An 18,252-nucleotide genomic window follows, 5' to 3' on the forward strand; every position below is an offset into this window, starting at 1 on the left:
TGCCTTTTACTTCCCTTTAGCTTAATCCTCTAGCTTATTCTAGAACATTGATTAGAACCAAATTAAACATTTTGGGTAAGAATACATCACAGGTAATGATGTCTACTTAATGTTGGAATCCCTACAGCAGGTACATAATATCTGATTGTTCTTAGTATTACTAATGCTAAGATTTACCACTGTATTGGGGTGGTGAATGCTTGATAACTTCATTTGTACAATTAACTTTTCTTTTAGGACCAGGAAGCTTTACCCTTGTTAAAGCTCAGCTTCCTCATCTGAAATGTGACCAATAGGATCATCAAGTGGATTAAATAAATTAATGCATTTAATGCGCCTGGGACATAGTAGACACTCAAATAAAGTACCAATTATTATTTTGGTTACATTTCCACCCTCAGAGAATGTTGAAGCAGTAGAGTCTAAAGCTCCTCCTCCCCAGTTCCATCATATAGTCTGAAAGACCAGGCTAGAAGTTTGCCTGTGTTGTTAGAACAGGTAATATCGCTTCACAAGTTACTTCTATCAATTTAAACCCCACAAGTAAGAATTGTTACCCATTTTTTCGGAGGAGGAAACTGTGCAAGCAGCACAGCTGGGAAGCAGAGAAATGGGACTTAAAACTAAGGATTCCACTCTCTCCTGTAGTTAATGAGACTAAAAAAAAGACACTATGTAAAACGACTTGCACCTGATCTTATTGCTTTAAGCAACCGATTATTTCTCACTTGTCACCTTCTCAGCAAGATATATCTATTACTTAAAGCTGAGCTCCCTTTTTCCTGGTTCGTTTTTCACCCTGCATCTAACATACTACATATTGATTTCATTGTCTTTCCCAACTCGAAAGTCAACTACATGAGGACAAGGACTTTGTTTTGTTTGTCTTATCCACTGCTGTGTTCTCAGCATTTAGAAGAGAGCCTGGCACATAGCGGGGAACCGTTAGCTCTCTGTGGAGAGAAAGAATAGAACGCTTCAGGAAGCATCAGGAATCAAGATGAAATTAATGCGCGTGGATTGAACCTCATAAGGACTCTTAGTACTCCCGCCTTCCGGTAGGTGGCAGGAAGGAAGGGAAAGCTCCGCCCCTCACTCGGCCAAAGCCGAGGGTAAAGCCGGCAGAGCGCCGCTGGGCACACTGATTGGGTGACTGGGGAGGGTTTCTGAAGTCGCGCTGAAGACGTCGGTTCCGCGGCACCGGCGCTTGGTGTCGCGTCATTTCCGGTAGTGCGGAACGGAGTGGCCAACGGCCTGCAGAACAACATGCCCAAGTGAGTGCGGACCTGAATCTGGAGGTGTTTGCGGTCGCAGTCACTAATTATCCCCCTGTGGGGGATCACGGAGCGGATTCTGTCTCTTGTAGCCTTTAGGGAAGCGAGAGGGTCTGAGGAAGGGAGGGAGAGCGGGGGTTCCAGATATCCCTTTTAGAGGGCGGAGATCGACTCCGTGTAGGGTAACAAAAAAGCCTGGTTTATGTCAGGACGCTTTGTTTGACGTGTACGAATCGTTACTAGGTCTTTTATTTTTTTACCTTAAACGAACAGCACTTCGGTGGTTGGGCATCTATTAACGGGTTGTTATCTTTTTCTCTACCTTCCACCTCTTTGCAGGTTTTATTGTGACTACTGCGATACATACCTCACCCATGACTCTGTAAGTAGTATTTCTTTTCAGTTTTAAAAAAAACTTACTTGTAATCAATAGGTTTCTTTTTTAGGTGTAAGTTTATGATTTTCATCTTCTGAAGTTTAAGGGCTACTGCTTGGAGAAAATAATTGGAGGCGTTTATTTTTCTCCTCTCTTGTAACTGTCTTCAGAATTTGAAGTTATTAGTCTTCCAGCAGTGTTTTCAGTGGAGTCCCAAAATAATAAAGCTTTAGCAAGTTCGAAGATGAAAAAAACTATATGACAAAAAACCCAGGAGAGTGTCCTAAAGCTCAAATATTTGTGCCAAAGCACTTAAATATTTAACTGATAGAATTGGAAAGAAATGCCTAAATTTGAAGCCAAGTACTTTAATTTGACTAAAAACTGCTTAGCAAATAATAACAGAACCCAAGATTGAATATATATGGTGTCAGGTAGCATTCCAAATGCTTTACAGGCATTATTTTGTTTAACGTTCATGATAATCCTTTGAGGTTAATCTCCATTTTACGGAGGAAGAAACTGAGGCAAAGTGTGGATAAATAACTGACTGATGTAAAATTATACATTGTGTGGAGCTAGGCAGTGTTCTACAGAGCTTCTATGCTGACAACTCAAACTTTCATAGTCCCTTTACATTCTTAAAAATTACTGGGTTGTTAAAAAGTTAGGTTATGTGGTTTAAAGCTATTAACATTTGCAGTATTTGAAATTAAAACAAAATTTTAAAAAGACTTACTAAATCATTTAAAGGTAACAATAACATACTTTGTAACACAAATAACATTTTAAGTGAAAAGTAGCTATTTTCTACAACAAAATATTTAGTATAAGGAATGGTATTGTTTTAATATTCTGCAAACTTCTGTAATGTCTGACTAAATGGAAGACAGCTGACAGAATTCTCATCTTCTGTATTATATTTGTTGCACTGTTTTGGTTGAAGTATGTGAAGAAGCCAGCCTCACATGGATGTAGAGATTTTTTTAAAAAAGTACTTTAATAGTCTTTATAGATCATTATAGATATTCTTTAATATTTTATGTATTTCTGCACCAAAAGTCAACACATGGTTAATTGCAGTGTGGAATCTGAAAACGAATCAAACTTTCCATACCTGGTGACATTAAAATTCACTGGTCTCTCTCACAGTTTGAGGGGATCTTTCACCACACATGATTTTGTAACATGCTTAGGTCGTTTGGAAAATATTTGTGTACTCAGTTATGCATGTCTTCCAAGTGTCCACACATTTGATTGTATAATATAAAAATTCACATTGATTAATGTCACAATCTAATCAGAAATCACTTTTAAATATTCAGAAACTGACAAGCTTGTGGTGGCAGATGAGGTTTTCTAAAAGCCTAATTTTTGTTTGAAAGGTGAGATTTTCAACTACTACTGATTGTTTTCCTTGAAGTAACAGATTCATTTAATTTATTTTTGAGACATCTGAATAACCAGTTTGTTTTTTAGTTGTTCTTTCAAATAAAAATGATGTTCTATCGAAGAGGTGGCTTATAGAGCTTACAACTCGAACAATTGAACGCCTAATTTTCTTTGACATAGCATTTTTGGCACATAGCAGAACTGCTCCATATTTCTTATTTTGTCAGCCAGAATATTAAAAAGACACGAACTCAAGGGTTGAGATTTAATAAATTAACAATTTTACTGCTTCATCTAGGACAGTCTTAGTGAAACTGGCTCCACTTCCCCTGTCCCCATGAGTGCATGTTACTGAAAAATGCAGCGATCACTAATGCTTTGGGTTGCCATTGCCTTGATTCATTCCACAGTGCCAGGCATTGGGCAAATTCAGAGCAAACGTCAATACAGCAAAAAAAGAAAGTAATGTCTTAGTATTATTATGAACCTATTTTGACCTTACTGACCCACCAACCCCTGAAAGTTGGGTCTAAGATAACCATAGGTGGCTGTGAGCGACACCTTGAGAAGTGCACCTCATTTTTCTGCCTTTGCAGAAACCTGATAAAATCAGAACTTTTTGGTGATCATGTCTTGAGTAGTAGCTGCAGGAACTTAGCCAATGATTTCTCTATTGACACTTCATTTGGAATTCTTTGTAACACTAACACATGGTTTTGTATAGTTTAGCATGTTTTGTGGAACATGTAAATAGGATGGTTCTGAATGTTAGTATGGATGTCCTGGAGGAGACTCTTTGAATAAGTTTGTATTAGTAGTAGCTTACCTATATGTCCCAAATCTTTTTGTTTTGTTTCATTTTTGTCCCTAACTTCCTCTAAGTCATTTGGAGAGTCTTAATTTTCTGAAATTGTTAGGGGGCTATGCTTCTCTACCCTTTTTTTGCAATATATTTTCATATGTCCACTCATCTTGCTTAGTCCAAAATTCAGAAAATTGAAAGGGATCTTCTTATAATAAATGTCTTTTTATGAGAAGCATCAGGAACCCTTGTAATACTGTTGTTCTAACACGATAGTTTGTGAAATAGCATGAAATTTCCATGGTGATTGAAGCAGCTCCCTGTGGTGGACTTTGAAATGTATAAAACAGTGTTTAACTTTGGAACTTTTACTGGTTCTTAGGCATGATTTTGTTGCTAGGCTTGAGGCATCATTGTTGTAAGCATAGTGTAAGCAGTTTCTTGGGAGACAGGGAACAGTATTTTGAACAAGATGAGTGTTCCTAGTTTTAAAACTTCCTATGAATGGAATCTCATAATATGTACACTGGGCTTGTGTCTGATTTCTTTTGCTTAGCATGTTTTTGAGATTCATCCATATTGCATGTATCAGTGATTTGTTTTTTCCGATTAGTATTCCGGTTAATGTGCACATGTAGTTTTTATAAAGATTGAAAAACTGCCTGTAAAGTACATAGCTGTCTGACATGTAATAAATATTAAATAAACAGAAGGTTAAATGTATGGAGTTTATATTATGTCATTTTTACCCTGAGAAAGCTGTTAAAACAAAAGGATTAGTGGGCTGGAGACAAAAGTCTATATGAGATCTGTACAGTCTTTACGAGGGGTGTCCAGCCTGCGGCCCAGGATGGCTGTGAATGCGGCCCAACACAAAATCATAAATTTACGTAAAACATTTTGAGATTTTTTTGAGATTATGTGTTGCAGTGTATTTAATATGTGGCCCAAGACAACTCTTCTTCTTCCAGTGTGGCTCAGAGTTGTCAGAAGGTTGGACACTCCTGTCTAGACCCATAGTCACTTAAAAGAATATAGTGTCATAAACAATATTAAATGTATGTAAACTTTTTTCTTTTTTTGCCATAGAATAACCTAAGAAGACATTAAAATGGATCAGTGGTTTGCAAACTTTTTCTTTTTTTTTTTTTTAAGATTTTATTTTTTAGAGAGAGAGGAAGGGGGGAGAGGAACATCGATGTGAGAGAGAAATATTGATCAGTTGCTTCTCACACACCCCCAAGTGGAGACCTGGCCCGAAACCCAGGCATGCGCCCTGGTGGGGAATCAAACTGGCGACCCTTCAGTTCACAGGCAGGCACTCCATCCACTGAGCCACACCAGCCAGGGCAAACAAACTTTTTCTTAAAGTGCCAGATTATAATTATTTTAGGTTTGTGGATCATAACGGTTTTCATTGCAATTATTCGACTCTAGTAGAGAGAAGAAATAGGCAATACATAAACAAATAAATGCGTCTGTGTTCCGGTATTTTTTTATAAAATCAGATGTCTGGCCAATAGGCCACAGTTTGTTTACACCTCGTTTAGATAATAAACGTAGTAGATAACATGGATGATGTTTATATGTGATGGATTAGCTAAACCTACTAGAGGTAGCGAGGCCACCTCTATATAAATGTAAGGCTTAATAAAATTGCTAGTTCTGGAAATCTGTTTCAGTGACTGAAGTGACCTTTTTGTTTTACAGCCATCTGTGAGAAAGACACACTGCAGTGGTAGAAAACACAAAGAAAATGTGAAAGACTACTATCAGAAATGGATGGAAGAACAGGCTCAGAGCCTGATTGACAAAACAAGTACGTTTCAGTCTCTAGTTCTGATGTGGTAGAATCATCCCATTCTTTCTTGTCCCTGTCTCTGTTGTTTTCACAGAAGCAACTCATTTTGAATGATAAATAGGAGCATTCTGATGTGTTGAATCAAAGAAGTGGAAGGTCACTGGTTTTCCAAGGATATAGGAACACGTTAATATTAATTATTGATGTTAGAGCAATTGGGTCTTAGATTGGAAAGTGGGGCAGAGAAGAATGAGTTGCCTGATGTTTCTTTATTGGCATGGACCAGATTTTTGTAGCAAATTTATTTAAAACCTCTTTTGTAGTGGTCCATAGTTTGTAGAACTGTTTTCCTGTTATAGGAAAAGGTAGGGAGTAGTTTTCTTCAAAGAGTTTGAAGACTTTGAGTTTCTTACTTTTTATAGTCCTGACAAAGATAACTAGTCAGAAAGGAAGTAAGTGATGTGACAAAATAATCTAGGTATGTTTTGGAACCCTGTCATACATGCCATAATCTTTTTGCTTATTTAGAGACATTTTTGTTGTTTAGGCCAGTTGGATTCAAGACGCAGACAGAAGGTGTTGTATTTATACCTTAGATTATCCTGGTCTATTTGAAACATGGCCTTTCTTAATTATTCATTTTACTCAGAGCTGGCAGACAAACGTGGACTTTGATTTTTGGTGTGATTTTATTTTTTTCAAAAGCAAAAACTATTATGGAATCCTTCAAACATAGTAGAAGGACAAGTTTTATGAGTAAACCTCCCATAGCCACTGTTCCCCTGCTATCCCCCTGATCCAATTCCCATTCCCCCAGCACCCAACTACAGCAGTCTTGTTTCATTTATACCGAGATTCTCAAACCTGGCACTATTGACAATGGTGCTGCAAAATTCTTTGTTGTGAGGGCTGTCCTGTGCATTGTAGGATGTCCAGCAGCAGCCTTGGCACCTACTCCCTAATAACAGTTCCTAGCCGTGACAGCCAAAAATGTCCCAGGCATTTCCCAGTGTCCTCAAGGGGCAAAATTGCCCTGGTTGAGAGCCACCAAATACCTTCACCTACTCCCCTTATCTCTTCTTGATTATTAAGGAGCAAATCTCAGACATTGTCCCATTTTATTAGAAAAAATAAATAATGTAATCTTTCTTTATTTGAAGACATTAGACATTTCTTGGCACTGAAAGTTAGCATCCTATTTAGTTATTTTTGTAGGCAGCAAAAAAATTTAACATGAATAAATGTTTTTGATGGAAGACTTGGAGGAGAAGGGGGAGGCCAGACCTCAGGGACACATCTCTTTTTTTCAATCCTCACCCGAGGACGTGCTTATTGATTTTAGAGAGAGAGGATGGGAGGGAGGGAGGGAGGGAGGGGGAGAGAGAAGGAGAGAAACATCAGTGTGAGAAACATTGATTGGTGCCTCTCACATGTACTCCCACCGGGGACCAAACCCCGCAACCTGGGCGTGTCCCCCAACTGGGAACTGAACCCGTGACCTTTTGGTTTTCAGGGATGTTGCTCCGACCAACTGACCTACACCGGCATGAACATGATTATGTTGGCATTGAGTCTGGTACTGAGCCAATGCCTTAGTCACTCCCCCTTCAGTCTATAAGCTGTCTTTTTACTCAAGGTATGGGAGATGCCTTATTGAGATATGATCCCTTATAGAGCACAGGCACCATTCAGAGTCATATGAAGAGCTGTTCATAAATAGCCACTCTTGGTCAATTTTTTAAATTTGGTTCTCATGAATTATCAGTGATTTACTTGAATTGTTTGACCTCCTTTGCACTGGTGGGCGTGAAGTAGGATAGGGGAAGAGTGCCTGGGCTGTGGACTGTAGTGAATTGGGAAGGACTTACATTCAAGGAATAGATTTTATGATTGTGTATTTTAATATTTGTGCCTCCTTTTTGAAGCTGAATATAAATGAGCTTCAGTCTCTCTTGATTTCATTTGTGCCTCATATTGTCTGAAAGAAAAACTAAAAGTTGAGCCCTGGCTGGGTGGCTCGGTTGGTTGGAGCATTGTCCTGCACACCAAAAGGTTGTCGGTTTGATTCCTGGTCATAGCACATAACCTAGGGTGTGGTTTTGATTCCCTGTTGGGGTGAGTAGGTAAACTTCAGCCGGGGAGCATATAGGAGGCGACTAATCGACATTTTTCTTTCTCTCTCCCCCTCCCTCTCTAAAGTTGATAAAAAAAACATATCTTCTGGTGAGGATTTTTAAAAAAATTAAAAGTTGATGGAATTGGACGTTTTTAAAGATCATAATCTGCTTTGGCTCAGGCTCTTGCCATGAAGTCTTTTACGTCCCTTAGCTCAGTGCATTCATTTAAAAACTGGTAAACCAAATAGTATATTGTCTTGACTCAGGGCATCATATACATAGGAAGGATTGAAGTTTGTAATTCCTGCTTTTTTGGACAGGTATCACATATTTTCAAACAAAACCGAATGCCTGCTTCTTTTTGGTAATATATTGAAAGGTAGAAGGTTTTCACTCCAATCTCCCATAGTTAATTCAGCCATAGAAATATAAATAAAAACAGTTTAAAAAACCCAAATCAGTAAACCAATTAATTGCAATTTTAGCTGGTGAATACCTAAAGTAGATTTTAAAACTGTAGAGGCCATGATACAATAATCTTAGATGATTTGCTTTTTAGAATGAAATAATTGGGACCATTAAAGATTAAAAGAAAGTAGATATTTTAGTAAATGGATTGTTAAATTCTTATTTACCATGTGTTTTATTTTCCTCACTCTCTTTAAAGCTGCAGCATTTCAGCAAGGAAAGATACCTCCTACTCCGTTCTCTGCTCCCCCTCCTGCAGGGGCAATGATCCCACCTCCCCCCAGTCTTCGTAAGTTTATAAAGTTTTATCTTAAGGGTATAACTGGGCAGATTGTACTTGGATCTTGTTAGAGAAAACAACTTTAGTGGTATAATTTCTGAATTATCTTTAGTTATCTTTTGATTACATTATTACTGGGATATTGTATTTGTGGCATCTCATATGGATCTGAGGCAGGTTCAGTGGAAAGCTCATGTGATTAGATGAGCTAATATATGAAGAGGTAGTGCTGAGTACATTAAGTTATCTACTGCTATGAACACAACACAGGAGGATTGAAGCAGCTGATAAACACCTTAGTCTTTCTACTTTCTAACCCACCTGATATATGAAATTTGACCGGAAAGTATCCAGCCACATACTATGAAAAATAGAGGCATTTGTTGAAGAAGATACAAGAAACATTGTACATAGGACAATGATGCCTCCGTCCCCTTCAAAGAAGACGCCTTGGTACCTCACGCAGTTCTCCCAGTTGCCATCAGTTGCCCTGTCATATCTTCCTGAATCTCATTGATGGTCTGAAATCTCCTTTTCAAAGGTGATTTTAATTTTGGGAAAAGCCAGGAGTTGAAGGGCACCAAATCTGGGCTGTAGGGGGGCTGAGTCATGTGGGTGATTTGATACTTACCCAAAAAACTCTGCATAAGGCAATACCTGAGTAGGTGTGTTGTGATTAAGCTGCCAATCACCAGTTGCCCATAGATGCAACCTTCTCAATCATCTGAATACTTTCTGCAGAGGAATGTTCAAGCCTAACGCAAAAGCTCATGCAGCTTCGTTTCTTGCTCTACTTGCTCAGTCATTTCTGAATGTGATGGCCACACAGTACACATCTCACTCAGTGGCATCTACTGCCCCCACTGTGGTACAACGAAGTCATCATTGTTCACCCATGTGCATTTCAGTCCACTCTCCTTGGTTGCCAGTTCACATCAATGTCACGGAAACAGTTCTCATTATAGTAACAATGGCTGGACTTGTTCCAGACAGATCTTGTATGTACCTTGTGAAAGACAAGAATTGTATAGTTGAAAGTGGAGTGGATCAAAGGCCTCTCTTCTCTGGGAAGGTTTGTTGTTTCTACATGACAGAAAGGAGGAAATTGAGTAACTATATAAGTTTTTTGGCTCTCCTGGAAGGTTTCCAATTGAAATTAAACCCGGAGACCTAATGTCCTGTAAGTGATCGCAGATAGAAACACATAGAAGTAAGGAGGCTGTTTATAAGAGTTGCATGCAGGTGGACCACTTTGGGCTCCCAGCATCCTAGGACCTAGCCAGGCCTGAGCTCACAGCAGCTTTTAGGTCACCTCTCTATTCTGACAGGCTGACACTCAACTCCGTTGTTTTAAAAGTATAATAGTCTGTGGTGTGAATGTACCATAATTAACCTATTTCTTTATTGATGAACATGTATGTTATTTCAAGTTGTTGCTCTTGTAAATGAAACATCAGGAATATCTCTGCATATATATCTTTGTATTTTCAAAGATTCTTTTAAATCTGGGTTTTGATTTTATTTAAAAAAAGATCTGAAATCAGGTAGATTAGTGTTCATCAGCTTTTTATCAGGAGCTCTGCAGGAGATAGAATACCACATTTTATCCTCAACTGAGGACATTTTTTCATTGCTTTTAGACAGAGGAAGGGGGGAGAGAGAAACATCAGTGTGAGAGATAAGCAGTGGTTGGTTGCCTCCTGTACACACCAGGACCGGGGATCATAGTGCCTGGACCTGGACCGAGGATGAGGGATCAAACCTGCAGCCTTTTGGTTACAGGACAATGCTCCAGTTAACTGAGCAACACCAGCCAGGGCACTATAATACCCCTTTTTAAAAATTTTAAACTTTGGTATTTTTTTTAGCCTGGGGAATCTCACTGCATTTATACTTCTGTCCAGATAGGCATGATCTTGTTTTTCAGTCATAAAGTAACTAAAGTTTTGTGGCAAACTGATTCATGTGGATCTACTGTTATAAAAAAGACAGAAGTTTATTGTAATAGGATTTGGAATAGATCATGAGGCCCTATTAGTTTCAATAAGAAAATAAAATGTTAATGTACAAGCATATCTTAACCTCAGGCCCTGTTATTTCAGCGGGTCCTCCTCGCCCTGGGATGATGCCAGCACCCCATATGGGGGGCCCTCCCATGATGCCAATGATGGGTCCTCCTCCTCCTGGGATGATGCCAGTGGGACCTGGTAAGTTTGAATTTCCTAGAATGCTCTGTTGTGTTTTAGTTCTCCATTTAAATGGAAGTCCTAAATAGCCGTCTAAGCGTATTATCACAACAAATTAAGTTTGGTGAATCTGTAATGATAAAGAAACACTTGGTTTATCAGTATAATTGGATGCTATCAAAAGACATTGTGGTACTAAAAGCAGGATAAGGCTGCCTCTTTTTCTCTTCTCCCTCCCTCCTGTTTTCTTGTGTCCTTCTGACTTTTGGCCATTTATAATGAAGAGAAAGGTAGATGAGCTTTTTCCACTGGGACATAATGGAAGGGGTAAATATATACTTGTGCTGCTTCTTGGTTTTGATTTGGACCAGAGTTAACCTCCTTTTGCTGATTTTTAATCTTAGATGTTAGCTAGGCCAAATTAGTATATGAAGAAGGCCTAGTGGCTGATGTTTTGTTTAGGAAGGAGTGAAAACTTACACCTCAAACATCTTATTTTAACATAAATGTAAGTGTACATTGATTTGGAAATTTTTCTGATACATGACCAGGGTCTTTGTTTTGAGAACAAGGCTACTGATTAGAACACTTCATGTTTTTTTGCATAATTCAGTAAGCTATACCTGTAGTGCATCCTTTACCAACTTTAGTTTCATTTTCTGAAGTGGGTAGAGACCTTGTGAAGCAAGCTAGTTCCAATCTTATATGATCGTCTCACCTACCAAATACACAAGCGCTTTGGGGGAATGATTTGCCTGAGTCTTGCTAAATAGCAACTTAGTTTCATAGAAACAGTTCTTTTTTTATACTCATTTTAATGGTTTGCGGAACAGTTAAATTATGTAATTAGAGTAAATACAGCTGACGCAGGAAGCCTACAATTCAACTGGTAAGGCATGTTACAAAGGTATTAAAGTAGCTTCCTGGCCGGTAGACTTCAGCATACTTAATTCCAGGTATCATTTATAGGGATGGGAGAGTATAGATAAAAAGAGTTCCTGCCTTACTGGCTTTGAACCCAAAACACAATCAAAATGACTTAGATGGCTTCTTTTGCATTCTTAAATCAGTCACAAGTTCAGATTTGTAGATGGGTTAGTTGTGATGAACTGGGAATGCATGACTCATCTAACCAACGCTTCCAGAACTCAGCTTCAGCCTATGGTTGACATTTGAGAATGCAGGTTGGTGTTGCCAGTTCGCCTCAGTATTTTGTTGTTGTTATTTTTAGCCAGGATAAAATAGTATGTTATGGGACTTCCATTAAAATAATTGAGTAGTTGAGGTGGGCATGGATAAGACGTGGGTGGGGAAAAGATAAATTGGCTATGGGTGGATAATTGTTAATGCTGGATGATGGGTACATGGATGTTCATTATACCTTTTTTTTTCTTTCTATTCTTGTGTGTGTTTGGATATTTCTATAATAAGTTGAAAAAGGATTCTAGACTTATTAGTAATTAGACTTATTAATTGCCAATGTTGGCAACTAATTAAAATTAAATGCACTATGGAAACTAAAGAAAACAAGTTTTCAGGTGCCTTGTTTCTAATCTTTGGTCTTGATCAGCTTCCTCTAAGAAATGCTGAATACTGGTTATGTTATGTGGGTATTTTAATAAGGTATTTAGCAGTTTGGTAGTATTCTGTTCCTGTTGTAATTAATCTTAAAAAAAAATTCTGTACCTGTTAGATTTTGTGTCTTTGCATATACTTGTGTTCTATTTTTTGTGATAAGGCTATATTCAGCTTTGAATATAGTTTTCTGTCAAAAAATTTATGGAAAGTGTTTAATCAAAATGATTTAGTTAAATATAAGTAATTAAGTGAAATTTGATATTTAAAAAGGAGATATATAGCATGAAAATTATGAGGCATAATAATAAAATGAATACCTATGAACCCACCACCCAGCTGAGGATGTAGAACATTATCAGTTCCATGAAACTGCCTGTGTTTCTCCCCAACCTTCACCTCTCTGCTTGCCATCCCTTTCCTGGTTCATTTATTTTGGCTTCTCTATTGATTTGCCACTTTAAAAAAGTCATTAATAGTTTCTAAGATGCATTAGAAAAATCAGCTTTTTGTGTGTGTGCTAATTGTTATAAATCACATTATTGCCTATTATTTTTCTTGACTTGAGCTAAGTATGGTTACTAACAGGTTCTCAGCATGGGCCTCCTGCTCACCTTTCCTACAACTCCGAACAAACGCTTAGTGGTAAGATTGTCCTCTGTGCCTGTGTACATCCATGAAATAGCTCCTGGTAATATGGTGGATAGAACTGATTAAAAGAGCTGACTTGAGTAACATGTGACTTAGTTGTGAATTTCCCTGAGTGAGAAAAAAAGGTCATTTTAGGGAACTAGTGTCCCTGGTGGTTTCTGGAAAGCCATCTATTAATAGCTTCCCCCTTACTATCATTAGATTGATTCCCGTATGGTTCTTGTGTTTACCTTTTCATTTTTTTGTTTGAGAATGTCTAAATATTTTAAAGATGTGGTGAATTTGTTGTATTCTTCTGTCAAGTATGTCTTTTTTCCAGCATTTTGCAGGGGGGGCTACTTTTTTGTCTTTAATTGAAATCCCATCAAGCTCTGGCATAACAAGTATTTTCTGACTTTCTTTCTTCCTTTTCTTTGTTTTGTCCTGCAGCTCCTGGAATGAGGCCACCTATGGGAGGGCACATGCCGATGATGCCTGGGCCCCCAATGATGAGACCTCCTGCCCGTCCCATGATGGTGCCCACTCGGCCAGGAATGACTCGACCAGACAGATAAGGAGAGAGGGGAGCTCTTTCTCTCAGTTTTGTATTACTTGTTCTACTTTGCCAGGAGATCCTGGTGCTGTGACTCTGGATATTTTCTAACAGCATGACAAGGAAGACTCGCTCCCTCTTCCTATCAAAGAGAGGATAGATTTGGAGGGAAGTAGTTGGGGGAAAAAATGTTTTTTCCATTTGTATTGTGAAATGTGAAAATAAAATTGTAAACTTAGTTAAAAATGCGTTCCTTTTTTTTCTCCCTTCTGTATTTGTTAATTATAAAGGGGGTGAGCTATTTCAATTATGTTTCTCTCGCATGTTCTCTTCAGCATGCCCTCCGCATGACGTTCTTTTTCCCTGGCTATGGAGTGGGACCCTTTGGGCGCCCTGCCTTTATTTAGTAAACTTCTCTTGTGCAAGACTTTGGTAAATATAACATTTGTAAAGATTTTGTTAATTGAAGTAATAAACAGCACAGTTGGTTAATTTTTCACATGAATAATACTTTGTGTATTGAGTAGAAAATTTTAAGCCTTTTTCGCTGACATAGGGAAAAAGACTTCACAATGCATGCATGTCAGCTATGGATAGCAGGGATTGCCTTAACCTTCTCTTTTCTTCCAGCTCTGCTTTTTCTTGGGTCTCAAATAGTCAGAACCCTTTCTAATAGCAATGGTAGAATTATTCAGATTCCCATGGTACAGAAGGTTCCTTTAGAATGTCATTTGTTGTATACTTGGGCTGTAAAGGTATGGTATTTTCAGAGAAGCACCTAGAAAGTTAGCTATTGGCACTGTTCATAATTCAACTCATTGTAAAACCTAAACTCCTATCCCACATTACAAGTGGGAGTGAAAATTATAACTTTTTGGAGAGGGCAGTTTGGCAATATCAGAATTACCTACATCCTTTGACTTTTCTAGCATTTCCATGTCTAGAAATTTATCCTACAAATACACTTGCACATGTATGAGATGATGTGTACATGATTATGCATTGCAGCAAAAAATTGGAAACATATCCAATGAAAGGGGACTGATTTATCAAGTATGATACAGCCACAAAGTGGTATATATCATGCTGGTTAAAATAGAATAAGGGAGCTCTGTGTGTTGATGGGGAAAGATTTCCAAGATAACATACTGTTCTGCACTTTGGTTTGTTCCCACAACAAGGTATTGTTTGCTGCTGTCCTTTTTTAAAGGAAATATATGTGACTTTGTATGCATAACCATCTCTGGGAGGACAGGTAAATAACTGGTAATACTAGTTGCCCATGAAGAGTAAATGGGTGGCTGGGGAGCAGGTGTGAAGGAGAAAAGCTAGTCACCTTATATCTTTTGGACCTGGAGTCATTATCTCTTTCAAAACCAAAAACTAACATTTATCTTCTGAGGTTATTGCTATAGTGATGTTATGGCAGAAGGTGTCATAAACCAGCAGTTTGCAACCTGGCTGATGACCAGAATCATAGGGTACTTTATCAAAAATAAAGTTTCCAGATTTTTTTTTTTAGATATTTTGCAAAGATACTTGTACCAAGGGAAACCCACATACACCTTCATACACCAAAGTCTAGTTTTAGAAGTCAGTATTTTAAAAGAAGGAAAAAGGATGGCTAACCAAGGTATTAGATTCACATGTTTATAATAAAGTGGATTTTATGGATATGTATATCTATGAAAAACCTAAAAATGTGGAAATATTAACAGACTATATTAAATGACTGCTGTTTCTGCTATGTTTTCTTTGTAAGTTCTGGTATGTTAAAGGAGAAAATACATGTGAAAAATACTTTATGGATCTATCCTAATTCATGTAATGATTCCCTTATTGGTGGTTACTGAGGTCTTTTCTAATTCACAATTCAAACCCTCAGAACTTCAGGTAAAAGCTCACTTTTATGAGACTAATTTCAAGTTTGCCTTCCCATTTTGCCAGAAGGTAACGAAGTGCTGATGTGTCCCTTGTAGGCCTGTTCTCACTTGGGTTCCATTATAGTTTGTAGATTTTCCAGACACTGGAGAACGTGATTACAGGGGAAAGGTCATACTTGTCAGTGAAACGCTTTTGTCCAGAAGGATTTAGCAGATGTGTCCACTGCCTTGTACTCAGGGTGCTTCCAGAGGTAGTGTGGTGCTTGGAAAAAATCCTTTATCAGTTAAGCAAGTATAGAAAATAACCGTTGCTTACACATACAGTAAAATCTTTGTGTTTCCAAGTGGTTTCCCTTTCCCCCGGCGTCAGTCTTGTCCTGAACAAGACAACTTCATTGTTTATTTTTTGTCCTTTAAATTGCACTGATCCTGCCTCCAAAGAAAGGAGGCCTGGACCAGGGTCCATGAGAATGATGCTGTCTTCCTCCTGAAAGTGGGCTTTGCATCATGTGGAGCAGAGCCTGAAAATCTTTATTGAGGCTCAGCTAGAATCCTGGAATGTACTTTTCCTGCGGACCAGGACTCAGAAAAGGTATGTACCTTCTCCTGAAAATTGAGGAATTGCAGGAGTTGACCTAAAGACTTGAGATTTCTACATGTTTTTGGTGCAATTGGCTAAGGGGATGAAATGGTTCTCAAGGTGACCTGTACAGTGTGTGGTGTGTCCCTTCTCAAGGATCCCATTTTGCCATCAGAGCCTGGCAGCTCTCGTCCCACTGTTGCATAATGTAAGAAATGACCATCTGACCCAGATCCTGTGATTGATGTTTTTTGTGCTCAGGATGAGGCTGAGAATAGTCCTTCAACTGTAGTACTCCTGTGACAGTCTCTAATTCTGGCATTTCACTTGGTTTTGGGGCCAAAAGTGAGTATGAGTATGGGAAAGATCCCCTCATGAAGTCAGTGGTTTTGGCAGGTTGTGTGTGTCAGAGTAGAAGGGCAGTTCTCTCCTGCCTCCAAAGCCTGCATGGGCTACACCATCGTGATACTTGATCCTTGGCTTACGCAAGGGACTAAGGACGTGGGTTGGAAGTAGAGCAGGTAGAGATGTTTGGTTCTTGCTGAAAGAATTGGAGGCAGAAAAAAGACCAGCCTAGGAATGGTCAGGTTGATTTGGTGCTGCTGAACTGTCAGATCTGGTATGCCAGCAGTCCCCAACGTTTTTGACACCGGGGACCAGTTTCATGGAAGACAGTTTTTCCATGGACCAGGGCTGGAGGTATGGTTTCAGGGTGATTCAAGCACATTATATTCAAGCTCACCTGTTTGAGGCCTGGTTCCTAATAGGCCCAGACCTGGAGGCTCAGCACCTCTGTGGTGTTTCACTTGGGCCATCTACCAGGGAATTCACAGGCTCACTTCTCTGACATGGGTACAGAGATCTTCAGTTTTTGAATTCTTGATTCCCGAATGCCTGTTAAGCCAGTATTTTCCTGGTTGCAATATCAGAGTCATTTCCTGTCAAAGGCTTAAGATAGGATGTTTGAGGTCTTGTGATGAATGTTGGATCTTGTGTGACTAATTTTGGTAAGTATTCTTGTGTCCCAGGCTGATGCTGGTGCTGTTCCTGGGTTTGATCTTTTCCTAAGGATTATTCAGATCCCGGTTGTCTGTTTTGCTCTATAGTTTTTAAATCAGATCTGAAAGTTATACTGCAGAATGCTAATTTTTTTTGGCTGTTTCCTAGTAGTCGTATTTAAACCATTTTTTCCAAACCATTTTTGAAGGCTGTCCTTTCGATTCTGGTTGTAAACAGTCCTGCCTTGCATTGTTTCTCTTTGTAGAATGCCACCTGCAGTGCTGTTCATACCCATCTCCGGAAGAGATACCTGGATTCTGCACAGATGACATGAGCCACGGCTCCAGATTTTGATTCAATTTATCTTGTATGGTGCTTAGGAAATTGCATGTTGGGAAATCTCCCTAGGAAACTTTGATTATTTGATTAGGTTTGGCAAATTCTGTCTTAATCTAAGACTATAATGCTGTATGTATGTTTATAATTCTTTATAGATTTATACCTAGAAATTGAAATGGCAATAAGTGGATTGCATTATTTTCCTAGAAACTTGGGAATATTTTGAAGAGGAGCTAATTTAGACAAATAAATGACCTTATCTAGGTAAACAAGAGGCTAGAAATAGAGATCCTGACCAAGAGATCATCTTAATACTTGGCCTCTGTGGAACCTGAGTCAACTTCCTAGCTGAGCCTTTGCCAGAACTACTTGTTACTTTTAGTTTCTCATTGTTAACATCTTTTAAAGACTTAAATCTAGAAATGGATAGTTTATATTTCTGAATTCATAAATAACATAATTCATTAATAATAATGTAACAGCTCAGGTTTGTTGTTAAAATTTCCTGCAGACTTAAGAGTTTGTTAGGAGAGCCCTGACTGGCGTGACTCAGTGGGTTGGGTGTCATCCTGCAAAGCGAAAAGTCACAGGTTTGATTCCTGGTCAGGGCACATGCCTGGGTTGTGGGTTGGGTCTCCAGTGGGGATGTGTATGAGAGGCAACTGATCAATATTTCTCCCATTCATGTTTCTCTCCTTCTCTCCCCCCCCCCTTCCCTTCTCTCTAAAAAATAAATACTTTTTAAAAAGAAGAGTTTGTTAGGGGAAACCTTGGCCACTAAGTTGACATGGGAGTCAGCAAGTTTCTGGTTTGAATGGTTCTGTCAGGCTGAGGATGAAGAGAATGTCGTGTGTGTGTACAGAGAAGCTCACAGATACCTATTTAAGTTTTTAAAATAGTCTCAAGTTACTTAGGAACAATCTTAAAGCTTTTTTCAGTGTGTAAGAATTTGTATAGGTACAATCAGTATTACTAGATACCAAGAACTGGACAAGTT

The 18,252-nt window shown here is 38.7% G+C and overlaps 1 protein-coding gene and 1 pseudogene across 1 annotated transcript; one reads left to right on the forward strand and one right to left on the reverse strand.

Moving 5' to 3' along the window:
• The first annotated feature begins 1,211 nt into the window (after positions 1 to 1,211).
• On the forward strand, positions 1,212 to 13,954 carry SNRPC (small nuclear ribonucleoprotein polypeptide C). The gene is made up of 6 exons (XM_054569254.1): positions 1,212 to 1,274; positions 1,614 to 1,656; positions 5,555 to 5,663; positions 8,430 to 8,519; positions 10,613 to 10,717; positions 13,352 to 13,954. The coding sequence occupies exons 1-6, from the start codon at positions 1,267 to 1,269 to the stop codon at positions 13,474 to 13,476; spliced, it is 480 nt and encodes a 159-aa protein (XP_054425229.1). The 5' UTR covers positions 1,212 to 1,266; the 3' UTR covers positions 13,477 to 13,954.
• Positions 13,955 to 16,032: 2,078 nt separating this feature from the next.
• Positions 16,033 to 17,211, reverse strand: LOC129067934 (double homeobox protein B-like; annotated as a pseudogene).
• Between the last annotated feature and the right edge of the window lie 1,041 nt (positions 17,212 to 18,252).

The sequence above is a fragment of the Pteronotus mesoamericanus genome, unplaced genomic scaffold (assembly GCF_021234165.1).
Source record: "Pteronotus mesoamericanus isolate MK-2021 breed Mesoamerican mustached bat unplaced genomic scaffold, CSHL_Meso_final contig_20, whole genome shotgun sequence".
Classification (NCBI taxonomy): Eukaryota; Metazoa; Chordata; class Mammalia; order Chiroptera; family Mormoopidae; genus Pteronotus; species Pteronotus mesoamericanus.

Bases quoted from the DNA above. Each gene is read 5' to 3' on its own strand.
- SNRPC (XM_054569254.1), top strand. The intron at 1,657-5,554 runs GTAAGTAGTATT...TTTGTTTTACAG, and splicing joins CATACCTCACCCATGACTCT to CCATCTGTGAGAAAGACACA. The intron at 10,718-13,351 runs GTAAGTTTGAAT...TTTGTCCTGCAG, and splicing joins GATGATGCCAGTGGGACCTG to CTCCTGGAATGAGGCCACCT.